Source organism: Dermochelys coriacea, chromosome 10 (assembly GCF_009764565.3).
Source record: "Dermochelys coriacea isolate rDerCor1 chromosome 10, rDerCor1.pri.v4, whole genome shotgun sequence".
Classification (NCBI taxonomy): Eukaryota; Metazoa; Chordata; order Testudines; family Dermochelyidae; genus Dermochelys; species Dermochelys coriacea.
In genome coordinates this window covers 79,509,616-79,528,383 of record NC_050077.1, presented here as the reverse complement: position 1 = coordinate 79,528,383, position 18,768 = coordinate 79,509,616, and the positions used below count along the sequence as shown (strand labels likewise).

General features: G+C 43.0%; 1 protein-coding gene across 2 annotated transcripts in view; it reads left to right on the top strand.

Moving 5' to 3' along the window:
• Positions 1-18,768, top strand: part of IGDCC4 (immunoglobulin superfamily DCC subclass member 4) — a 191,439-nt gene that overhangs the window by 163,562 nt on the left and 9,109 nt on the right. Inside the window, exons 19-20 of one of the 2 annotated variants that reach the window (XM_038420543.2) lie at positions 8,167-8,331; positions 14,029-18,411. In XM_038420543.2, coding sequence (XP_038276471.1) covers positions 8,167-8,331; positions 14,029-14,559 — 696 coding nt within the window. In that variant the 3' untranslated portion in view covers positions 14,560-18,411. Of the gene's footprint in view, positions 1-8,166; positions 8,332-14,028; positions 18,412-18,768 lie in introns of those variants that run through there. The other variant, XM_043493295.1, reaches the window with a different exon arrangement.

Below are 18,768 nucleotides of genomic sequence, written 5' to 3'. Positions count from 1 at the left end.
GGGATGTGAATTCCTGTCCTAGGAACTGAAATGAGATAGCTCATTTCACTGCACTGTCCTGAGTTTGCATTCAGATCATTTAACTAAAGATGAAAGGCTGCATCATTCACTCCTGAGCTATCTAGCCCGTTCCTGGCAAGTTTTGACATTAACAGGATGGGAGTTCAGCCTAATGGTTGGGGCAGAGGAGTGCCAGTAACAAGATCTAGTTCTTCTATGGAGCTTTTCCCCAGTAGATTTCAAGGAGCTCAGCATCATTAGTGCCATTTTACAGATGGGGAAACTGAGGCCCAGAGCTGGGAGGTAACTTGGTCAAGATCACCCAACAGAGAAGTGGCAAAGCCAGGAATAGAACCCAGGTCTTCTTAATGTCAATCCAATGCTCTACCCACTTGGCCAGACGGACTCTGGAGTATTGATTTCAGCTGTGCCACTGATGCACACACGTGACTTCACGTCTCTGTACCTCAGTCCCCCATCTGTAAAATGAATACAATTAATAACATTTACCAGCCTCACAGGGTTATCACGGAGCTTTCTTGATTTAAAATGCTTTGAGATCCCCAGCTGAAACATGCTCTATATGTGCAATCTGGTATTATTCTTGATCCAGATCTTTTGACAGCTCAAGGCTTAGCACATGTTGCCATGGCAGTTACTCTTACACAGTTTGATGTAGCTGGGATGCCACGAAATTGGCAGTAACACGGCTATGTGACCTTTAAAATGAGCAAATAGGCTCTTGGATTCGAAATCATTCAGCCAGAAATCTGTTGTTCTGTGAACACCTTGCGCTTGAAGTTACAGCTGGGTTCAAAGAGCTGCTCTCATGCTTGTAGGTTCTTTCTCCATTAATTCACGTTGAGGCTCTTGGTTTAGCGTTCAGTCATATTTAGGGCTTTCCCTTTTGATTTTTCTTTATTATGGTGTTACCACAGCCTTGAGATACCCCAATTGAGACTGGAGCCTCTGCTGCGCTAGGTTCCATATCAACACACAGTTAGAGAGAGAGACTTTTATCATACCCATGCTGCAGATGAGGAAACTGAGGCATGGAGACACTATGTACAGGAAGCCTCTAGCAGAGCCAAGAACTGAACATGCCTCTCCAGCCCAGTACCTTAACCACAAGGCCATCCTTTCTCCTTGCGTATAAATGAACATTTGAATCGCCCAGCTGTAATGAGAGCTGGTTGCCGCTGCAGGTGAGCTGTCAGCAGAGGCCAGTTGGTGGCGCTCCTGCATAGTGCTGGCAGCTGCTTTGCCAGAGGATGGTCATGCCCGTTTTGGGATAATTTTTTGTCCGTCCTGCAGTGTGTCTTCTTCAAATGCTGGTTTCCAGTTGTCATCGGGGGAATTTGCGGATGCGCCAACAGGCTAACTAGTCCCGCCATTGACCCATCTCCCACAGCTCCCTTTCCCTCCCAAATGCACCTTCTAAACAACACTACCTTTGGTATCCAACAGGACAGGTGATAAATGATGCTTGTAATGTAGTGGCTAAGGGTGGTACAGCTCTGTCTCCCTCTACTGGGTGGGGCAGATTGAAAATTTTCTATCTAAACTGGTTTTGACTCAATGACATTTTTCGTAAAATGTGTATGCTTGCCATGGAAACTCTTCGTCCAAACACTTCATGCTCAAAAATCCAACATTTTCAACACCAACACCCAGCATATTTTGATTTGGAGACAATACTGGAGTGCCTCATGGGAGTTGTAGTTTGGCTGCCTCATGCCTCCTCCATTCTTCTTAACAGGGCATGCTCCGCAGTGGACTTTAGTTTCCTTGATGCACTACAGAGGCTCAGGAAGAGGGTAGAGAGTGGTGCATCATGGGAGATGTAGTGTGGCTACTTTTTTTCCCTTTTAGTTGAAATTTGCTGAGGAGGACACTTGCCAACCAGTTCTAAATGAGAGCCTTACTCCTGCTGACAGCTAACAGAAAGTCTCCTTTATCTCAAGTGGTAGAGACCTGAGCTTTTTTTTGTATTGGGGTCCAATGTTCCTGGGTTCTATCCCTGCTGCTTACCACGATGTCTGTATGTTTGTATGACATGGGGTCATTGTACCCCCTTCTACAGACTGCGGCACTGAATCAGCTCTCTTCAGTGGGGTGCTCTTAACCCGAAAATGGGCACAGCTGAAATTTCCCATCATTGTCTTGCATGGGAATTAAACTGAGTCTAAACAGATGTGATCCCAAAGCAAATAAGGTTTCAGGGTGGGCTGATGATGTGAGAGGCAGTGTTCTTTAGACTCCTTTGGCACTCAGGGTATAAATGGCTATGTACATATTCGAAGTGTGGATCCCCAGCTAACAGAGTTGCGGGAAATCACAAGCTATTGCTGGTGAAGGAAACATGAACCAATATCATTTTTACCAGCAGTTGCTGATACTACGAAGAGGTTACAGTGAAAAATCTATTTGCTTTGATGAGTTTAGCTGAAACTGAAATTTCTTTGCTATCGGCCCTTTATTGGAAGATGGTTATGTGTTCATTCTCTCGTTTGACACGAACAGTTTATTATTCAGAGAGTGATTTTTTGCCCCTCTAAATTAAATCTGAGACTGACACACCGTTCCTTAGCTAATACTCTGTAAAAAGTCCAGAGACCATTTTCCTGACTTCCTGCAACTTCTCCCCCAGCCTTCTGAAACTAAGCTTTAACAAACAGACCTGGAGCTAATTGCAAGTGCTTGATCTAGGAGATATTAGCTCCCTAGGAGGGAATTTTTTTTGTAAATGGAACCTGCCTGAGTAACATGGTATACAGTTGCCTGGTGAAGTGGATGGGGTTTTTTGTTTGTTTGTTGAAAATAGCAAACTGGTACAAAAAAACTTTACTCTTCATCACAGCTAATTTCAACCGGAGCTGAACAGTCTGTTCCCAGAGTCATCAAAACTTATGTAAACATGGCAGATTGACATTTCCGCTAGCAGTTACTCCTTTGGGGATTGTTTCTTTCCACATTTTTGGTTTGCACAGGAAGCCTACAAAAGGAGTGTGTGAGTATGCAAGGGGTAGGGGTGTGTTATGTGTGTGCAGGTATCTGTGTGTGTGTGCATGCAGATATCAATAATTGCACATATGGCCATGCGTGTGTGTGTTATATACCTTCTAGTCTGAAACATTCAGACTTTATTTGCTAAGTAATGATATGTTCTCTGGAAAAAGCTCATAATCCACCAGTAATTGGCCTATCTGTGAAACCCATTCAGATGGCAGCAGGAGCAAATTAGTGTAATTAAATGCTGTTTCATTTATTAATATTCCTTATTGTGTTTCATCCCAGCCAGTTATATGTGATTACTTGCCTGTTTTCTCATTACTTACAGTTAGTTTAATTATCGCTGACCCAAACAAGGGAGAGGGGCAGGAGGCATTGGTCCAGAATAGACTGTATTGTTAATGTACAGGAAGTGACCATTAGCAGAGGTGCTGTCATCATGATCAGCATATTTCCAGTTTTGAAAACGAGCACCTGAAATCCACAGCTTTGGATTGACGATCTTTCTTTCTGAAGCTCATTGCTGCATAAACAACATCTTTGATAGCTGGTCTCTACAGGCCTGATCCTGTAGTGATGGGACTTCAGTGAGAGCAAGGTTTGGCCCCTAGAGGTTTTTGTGCAAAGCAATGATTATCTAGAGAGGTCTCATCCTGCGAGGTGCTAAGCACCTTCACTGCTGTTTGAAGTCAAAGCGGGTTGAGGGCGCTCAGCACCTCCCAAGCATGCACATGAGCGTTTTGTTTTTATTTGCCTGATGCCAGCCCCAACAACGTGGTCTAACGTCTGATTTTTGTAAGTGACTGACTTTTTGGAATGCTTGGCTTACGTGCAACATCTGGTCCTGCATTGCTACCTCATTTCCAGCCAGATGGACTGAGGCACAAGAAGGTCAAATGACTCATACAAGGTTACACTGGTGTCAGAAGCCTCTTTGCTCTTGCAGCCAGACACTGGCTTTGTGCTATACTCACTGGGCATTAGATCTAGAGAGAGAGAGAGAGAGATTTTCTTCCATTTAAACCTTACAGCTTCCCTCCCCTCCACCTCCATGCTCTTCTCCTGTTCTCAGGGAATTTATTCTTTGTGGGACAAATAGACCACCAAAGAAAAATGGGGCTACATTTCTGCTTAACCTCCAAGCCAGAAAGAGGAGTTGCTTTAGCCACACTAAGCTTTTGGTAACAAGGTGAGTCTACATAAACACAAGGTTGCCCAGTAAAATCAAGCCCTGCAAAGAAATTACCTCTGTCCATGAACTAATAGTCTGAGCTGTGAAATAATTTGAGCTCTTAAAGGCACACATTTCCCATGCACAGAGGTGTGTATTCAACAGTTTATTGCAAAGGGAAGCCATGAGAACCCAGAACAAATTGCATTCAGCCCATATAATTTAATTAGATCTACAAAAAGGTAACATTGGTTGCCTGGGGGATTTGAAGCTCTCCTAAGAATAGCTTGGTGGTCTGTTTTAAAAAAAAAAACAAAAAAAAACCCCCAAATGTTGTGCCCCTGTATTGGTGAAGCTACCACATTTTTTCCCAGGCTCTAACTTTAAGCAGGCAATCCATTCATACATACCTCAGCTTGAATGTGCCTTGATAGTGTACTTGTGTGGTGAGTCTTTCTCCGTAGTGCAGAATACTGATTGTTCCAATCACCAAAGTAAATGATGCCATCAGACAGCACTGAAAGATCCATTTATTTTCAAAAAAGGCCATTTGTTTCTATCACTGAATTAATTTTCAATAGGTTAGAACTGTTCCTGGTTTCTTTCTGGCCCGACATTTCTTCCGGTGATGCATTCTCCCACAATAGAATCCATGTTTTTCCCTTCTCCCACCATGAAGGTTCCCCATAAATCAGCTTCTCTCCATATCTAGGCTCTAATTTTCTCTGGCATGGCCTCCCACCCCCTTTGTTTAACCCGAATGTCACAGCCAGCTTGTTCCCATCACTCATTCCTGCGCTGCTATAGTGCATTGGTGAAGACACTACTACGCCGACAGGAGAACTTCTCCCATCTGCATAGTTAATCCACCTCCCCAGTAGGTGGTAGCTAACTCTCCTGTCGACATAGCTCTGTCTACACCGGTGGTGAGATCGGTAGAACTGTGTCACTCAGGCATGTGGATTTTTCACACCCCTGAGCGCCATAGTTATTCTGATATAAGTTTGTAGTGTAGACCTGGTCTGAGCAAGCAAATTTCTTTTTAAGATGAAAGCGTTACAGAGAAAACATAATAGCAACAATAAGAGTGCCTATACACCTGCTAAAAGCTTCCCAGAGGTCACCCATCAGTCTTATGGGGCCTCAGTAGGCCAAAATCTTCCAGCCTCTCCCAGGAAAGACTGGGGCCCTCCTTAGGCAGAAGGTCCTATCTGTTTGGTGGATCAGAAAGATGGACCTGAGTCAGTTTAAACTCAGCTATTTGTCCAAAGTCCTTTCTTTGTTGGTCTCTGGAGAATCCAGTTTGAACCAGTATATATAAGCCTCTCCTTATATGGTACCTCTGTGGAGGCGTTATGCCCTGAGTGAATGTGCCTAATCACCCCACAGTGTTCTTAGTTCCTGGGGTCTGTGGTTCCCATCCCCCATGGAGTTACAGACAATTCCTGGCCCACTGTGATACATAAATTTAATAAAGTGAGAGCTCCCAAAGATACTGCAGAAATTGCCATAGCTGTCAAAGCGAACCACCTGATGTCCTATGTTGTTCCTAGACAAAACAGTTGCTGCAAAGAAACTCATTTTAACGTTTATTTAGGGTAAAACTTGGCTTTTTGACAAAATGAAACAAAAAAAAATTTAAATTTTTTTTTTCCATTTTTGGTTGATGAAAAAAGTATCTTTTACAAAATCCCATTTTTCGAAGAAAAATGTCAAAGAAAATTTAAAAAAAATTATTTTCATTGACATTTTTCATGAAAGAGGAAAATAAATTCTTAACCGGTTGTTCTAGGCAGCCTTTCAAAGTCGGAGACCAGTTCATTACTTGTCCACTTTCTCTTACTGTGCAGCCCTGTGCACTTACAGAGGTAGAGAAATAATCATAATGATGCACCGTTAGAACTCGAGTTTTGACTTATATCCTTCCATCACAAAAAGTACTGTAGTTAAAACATCGAGAGGGACTAGTGGTAGCTAGTATAATACCAGGTAAACCTGGAGAGAATTAGCCGATGTGTTATGGGTAAATGTCCATAATTGCTATGGTAAAGTTACTTCTCAAATAACATTTATAGTCCTAAACGAAAATGTTACATTGCTTATTCTCATAGATAACCAATAATCGTTACTGTTTCTTCCAGAAGAATTACTGTGATACCGTGAAATAACATGAATAGAGAATAATATGAAGGTACTTCCTATTTATGAGGTAATAACTCTATTGTGAGCTGAGTAACTCCAAGGTCAAAGGTGGCTTGTTAGCCCAGAAGACAGTTGTTATTGGGTCACGAGGAAGCACCTTGCGCTGCGGTTATTATACTGAAATGTCTAACAATTAGATGTTTTCGTGATGTAATTGGGTTTTTCGTCTTCTGTTAGCTGGATGAAACAAGAAGTTGTGGCAGCTATGTTTGTTGTGGGCCTGTGGATGGTGAGTTCTAAGGGCAGTAGCCAATGAAAGTGCAGGGATTTGCATAGTGTCTGAGTACCGAAAACTATGATGTCCATCAGAGAGTCGGTAACCATGCAGCCCTCTGATTGGTTTAGACCATTCCATTTTGGTATAATACAAAGTAACTCTGACATTAACTTGTCACCACTGCGTGTAGGTATCAATTGTAGCTGCTGAACGTGATTAACCATTTTGTTAATGAAGTGCGTGAATATAAATTGGCCAGCATGTAACAATTTCTATTAAAGTGCATTTCAAAAGTAACCCAACTACTTCATCTGCTTTTGCTACTGCCAGGTTTCCTAGAATGAGATTCGTAGCAGAATTCATTGATATAAAGCACCTGATTTTTCAGCCCTCAGTCTCTACATGCGTACATACAAAATTGTGAGTGCACGCACACACACACACACACTCACACACATAGCTGCATGTTTCAGGTGCAAATGCTTACCTACATCTTTGAACACCTCTGCATGCACAAGGGTTAAAATTTACCCCTGAAAAACCCATTCAACTTAATGAAGTTTGCGGGTGCACATTCTATAGGTGTTAAACATTTCAAGATGTCCATGCAGGTTTTTGTACCTGCAAAGTGTGGGTGAATAGATGTGAGTGTGCAGTTTTTGCATATGCACACGCAAGAGGAAGCTGGACAGAAGATCAGCTGAAGATTTGGCCCAAAATGGGATCGTTCCTTATATAAAATATGTAAAATGGAAAAGCTCAAATAATAACATACTAAAAGATTCTAACTGTCACGGGGGAACTTTAAGAAAGAAAGGCAGATTGGTATATTGGAGACCTGCATTCTATTCCTAATTTTGCTACTGAGCCACTATTAGATGTTAGGCAAGTCAGTTAGCCTCTCTGTGCCTGAGTTTCTCCACATGTAACATGGAGATTTTTATCCACCTGTATAAAGTGCTTTGAGATCGTTATAGGAAGATCGCTACTGAAGTGTAGAGTATTATTCCCAAAGCCTCTGACCCACTAGTGTCTTGGTATTTACATGCAGTAGGGTCTGATGCCAAACCAATCGAGATAAAAGAGCATTTTCCCACTGACTTCAGTGGGCTTTGAATTAGGTCTTCAAAAGGAAGATGCATGCAGTATGGTGCTATCTGATACATTGCATCCTATTGGTCTTAAAATCTATGAAATCAGCAGAGACCCCTTTATTCGATTTGGAGCATGAGCTCTTCTCGTAATGTGACACAGGAAGAACGGTATTAGAAATATTGTGTCAGAGCTAAGAAAATCCCAATTATCCACTTGCTCTGCATCGAACCATAACAAATCAGTGCTCTAAACCCCCATGTCCTGTGGTAATAATGTCCATTTGTTAGGGCTAATGTCATTGTGACGTCATTGGAAAGTGTGTTGGCTGCATTTAACCGACATCTTTAAGCCATACGGCATTTCTCCAACTTCCTTTATCGTGTTGAACTGCTTGTTCTTTCAGGTTTGGAGGGATACAAATCTGTGTCTCGGAAATAATCTGATCGTTGCTTTCCTTTTTATTCTGCAGTCTACATGGAATAAATCAATTAATCAGAACTGGGCAAATAGCATAGCCAGATGTGGAGATGCCATTACAAAGGAGCCTACTGCTGCTGTGAATGGAACACTGAAGCCACCTTCTAATGCAGGACAAAAGCTTTTGCTACAAGCCCTGGTGTACGATGCTGTTACGGTGGGTGTCTTCAGTATTTTAGTATCAGCCGCTTGTGCACTACGGTACATTTGTTATGTGTCTTTTCGTCTTTTACCCTGCTTGTAGAGGGAGAGAAAATATTTACTCCTTAGAGTTAGTCTCACTTTGCTGATTATGATTTTTGTTCCATTGCCCAAGTATAACACAGTATGTCGTGTGATTTGCGTATGTGGTGTGACAGGGTCAGGCCAGATGGCTACAGGAGAGTGATAGAAGGCAGATATATTAGCCCCAGGCTAAGTAGGTCCCTATTTCCTGGGTAAGGTAACAGGGAAGGTTCCAGAACAATCAGGAACTTTCTGGAAAAAATTAAGGCAGACAGGCTGATTAGAACACTTGCAGCCAATCAAGAAGCTGCTAGAATCAATTAAGGGAGGCTAATCAGGGCACCTGGGTTTAAAAAGGAGCTCACTTCAGTTTGTGGGGCGCATGTGAGGAGCGGGGAACAAGAGGCACTAGGAGCTGAGAGTGAGAACGTGGACTGTTGGAGGACTGAGGAGTACAAGCATCATCAGACACCAGGAGGAAGGTCCTATGGGGAGGATAAAGAAGGTGTTGGGAGGAGGCCATGGGGAAGTAGCCCAGGGAGTTGTAGCTGTCAACAGCTGTTCCAGGAGGCTCTCTAGACAGCTGCATTCCACATGGCCCTGGGCTGGAACCCGGAGTAGAGGGCGGGCCCGGGTTCCCCCCAAACTTCCCAACTCCTGGTCAGACACAGGAGGAGTTGACCTGGAGTATCGGTTCACAAAACCAGCCAAACTGAGGGCTGCCGTGAATCTACGAGGCAAGCAAATCTGCCAATAAGTGCAAGACCCATCAAGGTAGAGAAGGAACTTTGTCACAGTGGGGAAAAGTTGTTTTATTTTCAGGGAGTCCTCTGTGTCTCTCTCAGAGGTCCAGCAATCCCCATGTTCTTACTGCCTTACTTTCCTCAGTCCTTGTGGTCTTGAATCGGTGGCCAATGTGGGAGTGGAGCAGATTCCTTGTTAATGAGATGGAGAGGCTGCAGTGCTCTCATCTGGGGAGCAGAAATCAGGCTCCAGAAAACATATTTGTTTTTTTTATGTAGCAGTGCAGTAAACTTACACAAAAATGAGTTAGGATCTACAATACTCAGCATAGAGAGTTAAGATCTAATATATTCCAACCTGGAGAATGAATTGCATTTTTTCCTATAGAAAGAGTCAAAAATCAAGGGTTGTTTTATATTCCTTTGAAAGGTAGTGTAAAGCAATTTCCATTATCCTTAATCTACAGCTCAGGAGAAAATTCAGCTTTCATAGATTCCTTGCCCAGAATGGCCCACTGTAATAATCTAGTCTGACCTTCTGCATAACATAGGCCATAGGGCTTCCCAAAACAAATTCCTAGAGTAGATTTTTTAGAAAAACATCCAATCTTGATTTAAAAATTCTTGATAAATTATTCTCAACATTATAAATTTATGCCTGAATTTGTCTAGCTTCAATGTCCAGTCATTGGATTGTGTTAAATCTTTCTCTGCTATATTGAAGAGCCCATTATTAAATATCTGTTTCCCATGTAGATACTTAAGGACTGTAATCAACTCACCCATTAACCTTCTCTTTGTTAAGATAAATAGATGGAGCTTGTGAGTGTATTGCTTAAGGCAGGTTTTCTAATCCTTCAGTCATTCTTCTGGCTCTTCTCTGAACCCTCTCCAATTTATCAGCATCCTGTGTGGGCACCAGAACTGGACACAATATTCCATCAGAAGTCACACCAGTGCCAAATATAGGGGAAAAAAACCTCTCTACTCCTACTCGAGATTCCCATCTTTATGCATCCCAGGATCACATTAGCTCTTGGCCACAGAGTCATTTTGGGGGCTCATGTTCAGTTGATTACCCACCACACCCCCCAAATCTTTTTAAGAGTCACTACTTCCCAGGATAGAGTCTCCCATCCTGTAAGTATGGCTTATGTTCTTTGTTCCCAGATGTATACGTTTACATTTAGAATCATAGAATATCAAGGTTGGAAGGGACCTCGGGAGGTCATCTAGTCCAACCCCCTGCTCAAAGCAGGATCAATCCCCAATTTTTGCCCCAGATCCCTAAATGGCCCCCTCAAGGATTGAACTCACAACCCTGGGTTTAGCAAGCTAATGCTCAAACCACTGAGCTATCCCTCCCCTAGCTCTGTTAAAACACATTGTTTGCATGCACCCAGTTTACCAAGTGATGCAGATCGCTCTAAATCAGCGACCTATCCTCTTCATTATTTACCCCCCTCCCAGTCTTTGTGTCATCTGCAGATTTTATCAGTGATGATTTTACATTTTCTTCCAGGCCATTGATAAAAATGTTAAATAGCGTAGGACCAAGAACCAATCCCTGCAGGACCCCACTGTAAGCACACGTGCTCAATGATTCCCCATTTTCAGTTACCTTTGGAGACCTATCAGTTAGCCAGTTTTTAATCCATTTAATGTGTGCCATGTTCATTTGATATAATTCTAGTTTTCAAATCAGAATGTTGTACAGTACTGTCAAACACCTTGCAGAAATCTAAATATATTACATCAGTGCTTTTACCCTAAGAACCAAACTTGTAATCTTGTTTGACAGGATCTATTTTCCATAAATGCGTGTTGATTTGGGTTAATTACATTACCCTCCTTTAATTCTTTATTAAGCAAGTCCCTTATCAGCTGCTCCATTATCTTGCCCAGGATTGATGTTAGACTGACAAGCCTTATAATTACCTGCGTCATCCCTTTTAACTTTTTTTAAATATTGGCACATTTGCTTTTTTTCAGTCGTCTAGAACTTCCTCAGTGTTCCAAGACTTATTGAAAATCAACATTAACATTTCTGATGTTGCGTTCTCAAACTTGGGAATACAGATCTATTCCAATGAAGCAGTTACTAATATCATAATCTGTGTCAAGGCTCCATTGAAGCAATTTGACATAAACTCAGCTGATTCTGTAAAACAAGTGATTTGCCTGTTTGTCTTTTCTCCTCTAATAAGTACCTCCACCTATCCTATGCTTCCTTCCTAGATAGCAGTGCAAAAATCAGTTATACACAGGATGTAATTAATGTTATGTAGAGAGTTGAGACAATGTTTTACAACCCAATTATACAGTGTCATTTACATCACAGTTTAGCTACCCATCAGAGTTTGTCAACAAAAGGAGAGAAGCGTTAAAATATGTAAATGTTACACAAAATTGGCTTTAAATAGGAAGCTGGAAAGTTTACACATAGGATAGTTCACTTCCTTGTTTTGGATTGTTTCCTTTCAGTAAGTGAAGTTGTTAACCAGCAAAGGCAATAAGCATTGAAAAGATTTTAAAGCTAATTGTCTAGGAGTCTAGGACTCTCTATGAGTTTCCAAACTAGAGAAATCTGCTTAGTTAACAAATTTTAGTCTAATATAGTAAAACCCTGCTTCAAAATAAATGCAAAGGACCCAAGAACATAGGACACTGTTTGAATGTTGCATGAGTGAAATCGTTCTGTTCTTTCCAATTCTAAGTGCTTTGTTTTATAACAGCTTTTGCAAATTACAGAATAGATTCATAGATACTAAGGTCAGAAGGGACCATTCTGATCATCTAGTCCAACCTCCTGCACAGCGCAGGCCACAGAATCTCACCCACCCACTCCTTTGAAAAACCTCACCTATGTCTGAGCTATTGAAGTCCTTAAATCATGGTTTTTAGGATTGAGGTAACTAGCAAATATTGCTCTGCTTGTACACTGCAGCCAACATTTTCAGAAGTGAATAGTCAACTTGGGTGCCTCATGTTTTGGGTGCCCAACTTCAGATGCCACAAAGGGACTTGATATTTAGAAAGTGCTGAGCACACACTTTCTGAAAATCTGTCCCTTTAAGCACCTAAAATCACTAGGACTTTTGAAAATCTCAGCCTTTGTCTCTGGAGAGAGAGAGCCTTGTGGAATCGTTGTAATGTACGTGTCCCAATTTCAATAATTGAAAGCTAAGGACTTGGGGAATATCCTTAAGAATCTGAAGGCATCCAAGTTATTCTAGGCATGTTGCCCTGTGGACAGAGTACTGGACTAGAACTCAAGATATCTGGTTTCTATTCCTGGCTTGGCTACTGGCACGCTAGGTGACTGTGAACAAGTTACTACAATGCTTTGTGCCTCAGTTTCTCCAGTTCTACAATGGAGATAATGATGCTCGCCTCCTTTGTAAAGATCTCCTTTTGAGATTGACTGATGAAAAGTGCTGTGTCGGAGCAAGTTATTACTACTGTTATTATTATAACATTGCCAACTCTCACAATTTCTCAGTTGCTATATTTGCTGGGTTTTTTTTCTTAATGTCCCAGTTCTTGGAGTTATGTGATTATGTGAGAATCTCAGCTTACGTTTAAAAAACAAAAGGAACATTTCGAGCCCCTCGTGCTTGAAAAAATGAACTCTCAAGGCTCAAAACCCAAAGGCAAATAAAAAGAAACCCCACACTTTTCATTTTTTAAACTCTCATTAGTTTTTGAAACCAGATTCATTATTTTTGAATGCTTGGGGTTGGCCATACTGCTATCCAGCCGCTTAATGTCACTGTACACTATTGGCCATACCTCTAAGCCACCACCTGGTACAGTTTGCTAGGATCCTGGAGTCTAGTCCCCTTTCTGCTGCTGACTCACTGGGTAACCTGTGGAAGTCTTTGCACGGCTCTGTGCCTCAGTTTCCCCACCTGTAGCTATATGTGTTGTGAGGCTTCCAAAGCATCTTGAGGTCCTGTGATGGAAGGTGATGAATAAGTGCAGAGTACACGTTTCTGGAGGTAGTCCTCCTGCCCACTTTACAGTGTGAAATCTGTTATGCTTACCACACTCATTCCCAAGAGAATGCTTTCGCTGTTATAAATGAGCACTCTGCGCATAACGTCTGGACTGGGGATCAGCAATCCACTCTGGGGGAAGTAAATGTCATGCCCTGCGTGTGTTGACTTCAGATTTGAAAATACATTTTATAACAGAGTCTTGGGAAAGCCATTCCAACTTTGCTCACTTGCCAAGCTCAAAACCCAGAATATTTTTTTCCTGAAATCACTGAAGGAATCACAACCATCTAAAACCATGTAGACAAGCGCCCGGAAATGCTTTGGGCTATTGATCTGAATAGGCTTTTGTTAGATTGTTTGTCTTTTAAAATGACACAGCCTGATGTTTATTTTTTTAAATGACGTATTTGGTTTTGGGTATACAGTGAGCTCTGTCTCTGAGCTGCATGCTTTATTTCCAACATTAATTACCAAAAGCTGATGGAAAATGCAATTAAACTCATCTGGCATTTTGGAAAATCTGGTTGGGTTAAAATAGCATCTCTTGACTTTAGACCTGAAAAGAGAAGCTTGGAAAAGTTGTCTGCATTGAAAAAGAGCATATGCTCTTGTTTCTGATCAAAACAAAGCTGTTATGCCATAAAGCCATTCTGTCTTTGACTACTTTGGCTATTGCTCATGTTACAGCGTGAGCAGCGTTTAAGACTCCAATTCACTGAGGCATATAAAGACAACTTAATTTTAAGCATGTGCTTAGGCCCATTGAAATCTATGGGATTACTTATGTGCTCCCAGTTAAACAAGGGCTTCTCCGTTTGTCAGGATCCAGGGGCTGAACAATCTGAATTTAGTCACTTTCTCCCTTTGCTCTCTGCTTACTAACAGAATGAAGTGATGAAAAATCAACCACACATCAGCCTCCATCAAGTGGAAGCCGAGGTCATCGTCCATTCCGATTTCTCGGCCTCTGGCAGGGACTGCGACTCTCAGCTTCACACGCTGGATGCTGAAGAAACGGAGCCTGAGGATCACAGCCCAGAAAACGTCCCCTCCGATGAGCAGCCCCTTCACACCTCCCCAAACTCCAAGCAAAATGTCAGCAAAGCATTTGTGGACTGCCAAGGCAAACCTGAGCTTCAGACCCAGGACGCCATGTTAAGTACTGACAGAAAGACTAACAAAATGGAAGCTGTCGGCCCTCATGGGCTCACCAACGGCTTCCACAAGCACGGAGAAAGTCTGGACTCTATGGAAAGCGGGGATTCGGACTCTCTTCAAGAAGACAGAGGGAATGTACAACAAGTCAAGTGCCAAGCTTTTCCCACAGGCCAGCAGGACGCCCCTCTGTGTAGTATCTCTGCGCTAATCAATTCATCCTCAGCATCTGAGAACGTGACGCGTGTCCATAACCATTAAAGAGGAAATTAATCTGATTTTGACCATGGGAGAGCTAGCAGAAGTAGGTTTCAGTTACGGGGGGCCAGATCCGGAGAGATACTGTGTGCCCTCACCTTGCAGTGAATTCGGTGGGGCTGAGGGTGCTTAGCACCTTAGAGACTCAGGTTCCTGGACAGATGAACAGCCCTAAATTCACACGAAATAAGTCAATATGTAGATTGCTGTGGGCCTACTCCAGTGCCCATTGAAGTGACTAAAATCGAATCTTCTGCCCACACCCTGTGCCATTGTTTCCTTTTATTCCATGATGGGGAGTGCCGGGACATTTTTCACGGTAGAAAGAGGGAGACTACATTAAGCGTATCTTCTCCAATGTTGCTCTTTGCCAGGGAGGGCCGCAGCCAAAGGGGTTGAGACAAACACCAGCCGAAAGGCAATTAGCCGTAGCCAGCGGCCTTCTCCACTCGCCCATGGTTAAAATGATTTTAATGATCCCTTTGTACACTACCACAGTAAATATTACTAGCAGGCTGATGTAGTGGCCTTTTATTACACACTCTGCGAGTGCCTCTAACAACTTGTACTATATAGAACCTTCTTCAGCGTCTCGGTCACTTCACCAAGCTGGACTTTGTGTTACGTAGGTTCTTGTACCTATCATTTTAGGTACGTCTCTCTCCTTTTAATGTACGACAATGTATTTTTATTTCCTCGGAGCATCTTTATATTATTTAATTTTATAAAGTGGAGTAGCGTGTGGTATAGAGTAGCATTTTTACTACTTCTCTCTTTATTTTTTCCTCCTTAACAACACAACTACCTCATGTCTGTTGGAGAAAAAAAAAAAGCAGTAGATTTACTCTTTTGTTATAGTCCATTTTAGTTTTTAACTTATTCTTATACTGCCTTTTTCTAAAGAATATGTTTGCACTGGTTTTTGACTATTTTTTAATGAATAGTGCTTCAGGTGTCAAGTCTCTCTCTTTCTTTTGTTTCTTTTGAATACATTATGGCAGGACCACCTGCCCTAGGACTGGCTCGTGGGGCATGTTTGACTGTTAGAACCATGTGCTTTGCAAAAAGGCCATCTCAGATGGGGCCATGGTTAGCATTTTGTTTTTAAGGGGCTCATGCTGGTAAAGAAAATTAAGAGCTGAAGTTTTCAAACGGGATTTGGGGAGCGTCAGTTTGTTAGGGCCCAATATGAGACATAGAATCATAGAGTATCAGGGTTGGAAGAGACCTCAGGAGGTCATCTAGTCCAACACCAACTAAAGAGGCCAGATTGCCTGAGTGTGGGTACAAAACAGTTTCTGAAAATTGGGTCCCTTTAAAGTGGGTCAAATTCAGCAGCCAAAATCACAAGTCACTTCTGACAATCTTGGCCAAAATGGATTTTCAGGGTGTGCGTCCTGGGGGAAAGCTGGGGCGTCCGCTTTCCTGCTCAAGGAGACTGACTTACTCGGAGACAACCCGTGCCTGCTGATAGTGGGGGGGCAGAGTGAGGGCAACCAGCTTCAGCAATGTTACTGAGCATGCTCAATTCGTGTCAGCATGCTCAATACAAGGCAAGCCGCAAATCTGGGCGGGGGGTGGGGACGGGCATATGACCCCACATGCCTCTCGCCATGCATCACCTCTGCTTACACTAGCTGTCATAAAGCTAGCGCCCTAAAAATGGAGTGTAGCCACGGGCAGGCGAGCTGTGGGAGGGGCGAGCATCCCCGACTACAGACCCATGCCACGTACTCGTGTAGCTAACCTGTTGCACCACACTCCGCTCTATTTTTAGCATGCTAAGTCGATGGCCACTAGTGTGAGTGTGTCTCCTGCCGCTGGGATTCGCACCCGCTGCTCGGAGTGAGGCCATCCCCTTAAAAGGACAGAGCCACGTTAAAAAAAATCGTTCTTTCTTGTTCAAATAGTACCTTGAATGATCACAGACAGACTTTAAATAATTTCATTTACTCTTCATTATTTAGACTGTTTACTGAGGGCATTTCTCTCTGCTTGACCCTTTGAAAAGAAAGGAGTCAGTTTCTCTTCATTCCTACCCTGTCTTAGCTCAGTTTCAGATTCTCAAAACACAGCCACGTTTGAATAGCGAACATTGCAGACTGGGCCAAATCCTGAGACGTGCTGAGGATCTGCATTTCCCATTGAATTCATTGGACATTGCGGATGCTGAGGAGATGCTCAGCATTTCTTCAGATTTAGCCATTTGTTGGTTAAACAGCGAAGCAAAACAAAAAACAAAAAAAACCCCAAACCCTGCTTCCATTGGAATTAGCCAGAAAAATATCATGGAGACCTTTGTGCTGATCTGAGGCTTTGTAAAAGCCTTTTTTTACATCTCAGTGCAGATTGTGATACAGGATTACCCTTGTGAGCAGAGGGGAACCCTGTACTCCCTGGGCAGCCCTGCAGTCTGGCCCTATAATTGGAGCTGAATTGACCTGACTGCATCCCTTTATTTCATCATTATTTGCTTGCAGAATGTCCCATTGGCAGTGACTGTCATGGACAAGAGTCCGCAAAGGCCACTGTTTCCTCTGTTCTGGTAACAGATGCCTTCCTCTCCCATCAACTCTGATAGGGAGTAGAGAGAGGGGACTCTCCCTCCTGCGGTGGATTTTCTTTCCGTGGTGTGTGCCTGTAACTCCCATTCACGTTCATGGCATTTACTGGTGCAAGTCAAGGAAAGAATCAGATCCCTCTTGAGCAGTCCGATCCTGCCCTGGCTACTCACTCAAGGCTCCCTTTCATTCCAAGTGGAACCCGGTGTATGTGTACACAGTGATAGGATTGTATTAAAAGGGCCCTGTCCAACACGCAGTCAAGCCAATGGATCGGGCCCTGGTAGGCTATAACCTGAGTCTGAGGATCTTGCTTTCCCCTGCCTTTGGCCACCCTTCTCTAGCATATAACTTCTGTCCCCAGTAATGGTGTCTGTCACAGCTCTGTCTTTCCATTCCCTGCCCAGCCCCAAAGACGGTTTGGAGCCTAGAGTAGCCTCTTGAATGCCACTCTATGAGCAGCTGCAAAGTGGTATGAAAGGTACCACCATGCTGAAGGAGCAAGCAGCACTAGAGCTTGTCTGTACAGAGAGTTACTGCGTGGCAAGCCGGGGTATCAGTCTACAGCGCTCCAGCCCACTGCACACTAACTGGCTGGGTGGACCCTGCTACCCTGTGGCCCTGCTTTGTAGTAGTTCAAAGTGCACTAGGGGACTTTGTGTGCACAGCAGCCTAGAATGCTACACCCCAGCTTGCTGCTCTCTGCCTCTCCATACAGACAAACCCTGAGATCCCTGTTGAACAGGCCGATCGCTCGTAACCATCATTTGTTAGACCCTCAGGAACACCCGCCCCAATACCATGGGATGACAGGGTCAGTGAAGGGGGCTGTTATGCTCAAGAACTAAATTTAAAAAAAATGAGTAGCTCTGCTATTCCAAAAGAGCCTTTTTCGAGGCACGTGGTATGTGCCTGGTTCTGAATGAGGCCTCCACCTGGCTTCCTGTTTTCTGGGTGGAAATTTCACACTTACAATTTCGTGAGGCAAATACATGCAGGTGCCACTGTCTCTGGTGCCATGTGGGATAGCAGCTGCCAATCACGTCTTAATGACCTCAGCCATGCCTACATTTCTTTCCATACATGTCGATAGGTTTTAAATTAAGTGGAATCACTCAGGAAATAGACTTAGCTGCCAATACAGCCATTGCAATGGAAACGTGCTCGGTGAGCAGCAGCGGTCAAAGGAGAGAGGAAAAAGAAAAAAAAAAAGCAAAACCAGATGTTAGGCTTAATTAAGAAAGGGATAGAGAATAATGCTGAAAATACTGAGTGTCATTGTCAAATCAGTGATGCTCACTCTGCTTGGAGACAGTGCTCAACTCTGGATACCCCTCCTCAGAAAGCATATAGGAGAAATGGAAAGGGTGCAGAGAAAGGCACAGAACAGGATTAAAGGCTTCAAGAGGAGATTAGAATAAAATAGAGCAATATACAGTTGTAGTGAAAAGCTCACCATTTCCCATAGATAACAAAGATTTGTAGTGAGCTAACCTCCGTATTTGCAGTACTCCCTGTACTAAGGCTAGGAAAGTACAGTGGATGCTGCTTAATAGCAGCCCTGATATTAACAATGTCCGGTTAATAGCAACATTTTGCTGAGAACCAGTCCTGTCTCATTGACCTTAATGTTAATGGGATGCAGATACTG